Source organism: Bos mutus, chromosome 3, assembly GCF_027580195.1.
Source record: "Bos mutus isolate GX-2022 chromosome 3, NWIPB_WYAK_1.1, whole genome shotgun sequence".
In the NCBI taxonomy this organism is placed as follows: domain Eukaryota; kingdom Metazoa; phylum Chordata; class Mammalia; order Artiodactyla; family Bovidae; genus Bos; species Bos mutus.
Genome location: NC_091619.1, coordinates 18,621,837 through 18,627,836, shown reverse-complemented (window position 1 = coordinate 18,627,836; position 6,000 = coordinate 18,621,837). Strand labels below are relative to the sequence as shown.

At 46.5% G+C, this 6,000-nt stretch overlaps 1 protein-coding gene across 1 annotated transcript in view; it reads right to left on the bottom strand.

Moving 5' to 3' along the window:
* Nucleotides 1-2,171: 2,171 nt before the first annotated feature.
* The window catches only part of IL6R (interleukin 6 receptor), a 54,852-nt gene continuing 51,023 nt past the window's right edge, over nt 2,172-6,000 (bottom strand). The window contains exon 10 of the mRNA XM_005898650.2: nt 2,172-5,950. Coding sequence (XP_005898712.2) covers nt 5,704-5,950 — 247 coding nt within the window. The 3' untranslated portion in view covers nt 2,172-5,703. The remainder of the gene's footprint in view (nt 5,951-6,000) is intronic.

The window sequence follows — 6,000 nt, the reverse complement described above, 5'->3', positions numbered from 1 at the left end:
GTCCTCCTCCACCTTTTCCCCCTCCCTTCATCAGTCACCGGGGACAGACCCTAAAATGTCCCAGTTACACTGAATGGGACATTTCATCATTTCAGAACCCTCATTGTTCAGCACACTTGCATTTAAAAACCCAAATAGGGGACTCCCCTGTTACCCCTGTGGTTAAGACTGTGTGCTGCTGCCAATGTAGGGTTCAACCCTTGTCAGGGCCCTAAGATCTTACATGTCACACAGCATGGCCCCCAAAATTCATTAAATAAAAAACAGAATTCAACTGTCCTCCCGATAAATTTCATTCTTTAAAAAAATCATAATGAAACATTAAAATGGACTGGTGGTTGCCAAAGGGGAAGGTTGTGGGGGAAGGAAGGATTGGGAGTTTGGAATAAGCATCTTAGTTCCCCAATCTGGGTCCTCCACAGTGAAATCAGAGTCCTAACCATGGGACCATCAGGGAATTCCCAGAAGCAAACTATTATTAATATATATATAGAAAGGGTCCTCCTGTACAGCACAGGGAACTATATTCAATATTCTGTATAAACCATAATGGAAAAGAAAATGAAAAAGAATGTATATATATGTATATAACTGAATCAGTTTGCTATACAGTAAAAATTAATACATCATTGCAAATCAACTATACTTCAATAAAATAAATTTTTCAAAACACGATCAGCTGTTTTCTTTGTGGACATTCGGCAGCCTTACTAAGCATTTTGAAGTTACCTGAGAAAAAGAAACAGCCTAATTGAATGCTACATATTCCCATAGTGCGAGTGTTTGGGGATCTCACTGAAAAATCTCATTGTATTCATGTTTTGGATAGTCACTGAAAATTGCTGGTGTGAAATAAGATGTGGCTGAGGTTGTTTTAAGTAACACACATCAGCAAGAAGACCAGAAGTTTCATAGAGAGACCAAGGGGTGGTCAGTATTTGAAGGATCGTGTAGGGCTGGCTCCCCTGCTCAGGACTATTTACCTGATGGCCACTCAGTCAGCTCACCCAGCCAGCCCACATGGCCACCACGCTGCCCGAGAGGCTGCCAGGCCCCGCCCAGCCTTGGACACTGCTTGGACCAGCATCAGGCCTTGCAACAGCATGCTTCTGCTATGCAGGAGGGCACCGTGTTTCCTGCCTCGGGCCTGTGCTTCTCACAGACGTGGGGGAAGGCTTGGTGTCCTTCTGCATCAAAAAATAAGGAAAGTGCTTTCCTCAGTGGTCGTTCCAGTAACTGAGTGTTCCTTGCCATCCTCTACAGGATCCCCCATCTGCTCTCTCATTCTCTCTTCTGGAAAGAGCATCATAGTCTTACCATCCTAACAGCTGATGTGGTGAAGAGGGGGGGCCACCCTCTTCCCTTTCCTGCTCCTTACACTCACTCCCACACCCTCTGTGGGGCCCGCACAGCCAAGCCACCATGGGACATCTGTTTCCTGTGTCACTTTCTGCAAGACAGGGACCAACCTCGCAAGAAACTGTGGCCTCTTCAAGGATGGGCCCCATAGGTGCGGTTGATCGTGTGGCTTTCTTCTGATTCCCCGGGGGCTGGGGAGCCGCACAGCGGGGCCTGGAGCTTCAGCTTTCGGTCTGAGTTACACAATTTCCAGGTTTCCATGCAGTTTCCTCCTCCCCAGCCCTGAACTGTTTACACAGCAACTCTTATCCACAGAGCATCCACATGAAGGCTTTCCTCTGTTTGGAAGATTTGGGATGGCAGAGTCCCAGAGTTTCCTATGGAGGATCCTTTTCAATAGGGGACAGATGCAGCCTGATGATGGAGAGGTTCAGGGTTGACTTGTGATTCCGTTAACAGCCCCTGTTCAATAAACAGTCTTCTGATGAATAATGGCCCTTCCTTTTCCTCCCCCCAGGTCCATCACCTGATAATGATGTAAAAAAGCCGAAGCACCTACGCCCTTTCCAGAAAGTCCAGGGCTCATTTGGGGAAATAACTTCCAAAATGAAAGTCTTTGAGAAATTGCAACTTATTTCTTAAACTCACCTGATTTTTTTCCAGAGGTAATTTAATCCTGCATTAAGGAAAAGCTCACCCCCAAATGGTTCTCTTTGACTTAAATCCATGTTTCCTCACCCCTTTCCCCGAGTAACCATGCAAGTCTTTCCTTGAAAGGACCCAGGCGCCAAAGCATCATTATCTCCCAGGCATATTTTTTGGAACTTATTTATTTCAAACATTTACAATTTTCATTTTAAATGCAAAATAGCTGGTTAAAAGAAAAAACACTGAAAAAAATTATACTGACCCTTTGCCCCATATACAGACATCACCAGCCTTTGGTATTTGCTTTCAGATAATTAGGTTAAAAAAAAAAACACCAAACTTAAAACTATTATTTCTCTCCAGAAAAACATAAAGTTGAGGTATTCTATTTAACAGATGTGTGCTCTCCATCCAAATACAGTTTCTCTATTAATTAACAGCCTTGCTACACGCTGTTCCAATCCTTTCCTTCTGAAGTAGATCTGCATTTGAGCATATGTTCATACATCTGACAATGTTCCTTAATCATCATTAAGGTTGCCATAGAAACTTGCTGGTGCTGGAGCCAGGCTACACAGAGGACGCGATGCTAGAAGGACCTTTCGGGGATGCTCGGGAGTGGCTGGCACAGAAGTGGAGCCAGCTTGGCAAAAGCCCCGCTGCCAACTGCTGCATGGGAGCCTGGGATCCAGGCTCATGCTCCCAGGAACCACCAGTTGCCCCTGCTTCTCCAAATTAAGACAGATTTCTTACCAACTCAATCTGGAGCTGGGTGTCAGACTCCTCCCCAACTGGGGCAATCTTAAGTGCCTCTGATGAAGCGATATAGCCTAGAACCAAAGCAGCCAGGCAAGACATTCCTGAACATTCTACAGGAAACCCACAAACCATGACCACCCCCAGTCTGCCCCACTGAGCTCTGTTGAGCCGAGGTCTGCTCCCCACCAGGTGGGCTCCCAATCCGTTCCAGGAGCAGATCCCACCCCTTGTAATGGTGTGTCCTTCCCTCGGGGACAGCAGACAAATGACAGAGACTGGGGTGAGCCCAGAGCCTGGCAAACAAACTACCAAGGGCAAGGCTCCATCAGGGCAAAGAGCTTTCAGAGTTACCGAAGGCTTTGCAGAAACAGTCAACGCTACTTCCTCGACACTTAAAAACAAAAATTTTTTTTCATTAATGCTACAAGAATTAATGACCACTTTAACTGAAACCCTGAACTAGCATATTTTCAATGTTTCCCACCCAGCGGCATAAGCTGTCCATCTGTAATAAAAAATTGTCGCTGGGCTAACATTTCCTTCTGGCTGTGTAGCAGATTGCTACAGGTATTAGGTGAGTAGCATCACACGTGTGCTGTAGAAACACAGGTAAGAATGACCTGTGAACTGAAACACACATTCACTGACCATAGATTCAAAGACAGAGAGAGCATAGGGTGTATACCTATGTACACTGAGCAAGAGAAGACATATATTTTTCCTTCATCTATACTAGCTTATAAAAAAATAAAGGGGGGGGAGGCAGTTCCGTTCAAATAATAATGAAAGCAATAACAATTTGGAGATCAAAGCTGCCTAGCTCTCAGCAATCATGAGCTATCTGGATTTCACATCTTCCACCAGCACCGCTGCCTGGCTCTGCTAATATTACACGTGGGTAAAACTTTGTCAAGAGTTAACTGTGGGCAGAGAATCATCCTGTCTCATGCAGATTCTCATTTTCTATATTTCCCTTTAACAGCATTTTTGCTGGTCTCAGTCACGAAAACTTGAGAGAAAAACAAAACAAAACCACCTGCCTCACTTTTGTCAACTTCAGATTAGTTGCCAAAGGCAGCAACAGAGTCTGAAAGCTACAGCCAAAGCCAGCAATGAAAGTCACCACGTCGCCCAACGTCATAACAGCTTGAGCCCGGCAAACAGTAAACAAAACATGATCATTTCTGTCCTTTTCCCACCTGTCTGGTGCTGGTGGTTGTTCTAAAACAGGAGACTACTAGAAAAGTGTTGTGGTCTGGTACATTTTTAGTGGTGGGTTGCACGACAGATTTTAATCACAGCTTCTTTCTGGGACTTCCCAGGATACTTGAGGGTGCTTGTCTAGGTAACCACTAACTTACTGAATTTTCAAAGCCTAGACAGAAAAGTACACCGCAGTGGTTGGCACAGTGTCACGCCTCGACGTTCAGTCGATGCTCCAATACTTGCTGAACACAATCACATTCAAGGAACTAACTAAAAAGAGGAAGGCATCAAGGTTAGGATTTTTTTTTTTAAATGAACCTCGTCTGATACCGGAGAATTCATGGCTTTCAGTGGTGGGGATTTTCAGCTGACCTGCTGAGTAATCGTGGGACGCTGGCTTCCCAGCACTGTGACCTGGGAGCTGGACACCATTTCCTTCTCGACCGCCTGGGGGAGTAGTAACAAGCTGCCTTTTCCGCTAAATTAGAAAAGAGGCAGAGTTGTTTTTTCTCTCTCTCTCTTTTTTTTTTTTTACTTTTTAAGGCAAAAACAAAATTTAGAATGAAAACAGAGTCTCTTCTCTTATAGGGGAAAATCTTTTCTCGTCCTTTGTCACTTGATTCAGTTTTATGCTAAACAAAGTCATTGTGCCTTTCGCCTGTTATTTATATACCGACTCTCAACTAATACTGGATGCTCTACCCTCTGAAGATAAGAGAGTCAGCAGTTTTTTAAAAACCACATTAAAATCCATTCTTGCCAGGTTCTTTTGTCTTTTTGCATAAATATTATCTTCCCTGGTTACTCAGGCTCAGTTGAAAACAAAATAAACAAAGCTGGAGCGAGGCAATGCTGATTTCACAACTGGCAGAAGCCTTCCTGATGCCAGTTCTCCTTCTGGGGAACCGGGGAAGTGGGGGGACGGTGTGCAGAGGCCTCCAGCCCCCTCAGCAAAGCCACTACAGATAGCTTGGAGACCCTGCCCCACTCCCCTCCTTCCTCTCCTGAAGTCCTGGGATCCAAAAAGGGAACTCGAGCCAGTGCACTCGCTTCTGGATTCAGCAAGTGCCTAGGACGACCATTCACATTCAGAAAATGCTGATGAGGAACTAATTATAATTCCATTTCAAACCATCAGGCCCTGAGATACTGTCTGCCCCCACCTCAGCTGCGGGGGAAAGAAAAGCACAAGAGACCTTCTCCCACACTCAGGCCTAGAAAAAACGGAATTTTGAAGGCACTTGGGTTTCTAGAGTTTGAGCTAGAAGAGGAGGGTCAAGACATAAGCGACTTGGGGAGTCTGGCTAGAAATCTATCCCAGCCGTCTGAGGTTGCCGCTCCTGGTGGTGGGCGGGGATGCGCGGATGGCCAGTGGCTCATCCACACCAAAGCCCCGGGGCAGTCCCAAACCTCCCCAGTCACCCAGCTCTGCCCACCTGAGTGGCCAGTAGAGTCTTGACACCCATCTCTTCACGGGGGCCTGAGTTCACTCTCACCCTGTAATCAGGGCATTGGGGTCAGGGTGATTCAAAACTCAACCAACACAGCAAATCTTTTTTTTCACCCAGCATAGAATTTTCTGTGAGGCGCTTCTGTAAAGGTGAAGCCAGAGGCCCCGAGTACCTGAGATAAGCTGGCATGGCAGTGAGGAGCGACTTGTGCTAAGCCAGTCTATGTTTCAGCATCCACACAGTCCAGGGGCCTGACGCCCCAGGCTGCTAGGCCTACCCATTATCTGGGGAAGAAGTAGTCTCTGTTGCTGACGTCATAAGGGCTTCCAGGGCCCTTAGCATCCGGCCGGCTGTTCCTCGATGTGTTGTCAGATTCAAGGCTGCTGGGGGACACCGGTGGGGAGATGAGGGGGACAAGCGCTGGGGTAGGCTTGGGCCTCTCAGGAACCAGCTGGCCCAAAGAATAGGACGGGTGTGCACTTGTCTTGCCTTCTTTCAGAGCCTGCAGTTTCCCCGTCTTCTTGAACCTTCACACAGACACACAAAGACAAACCACGCAAATGTTGAGTTCCTGCTG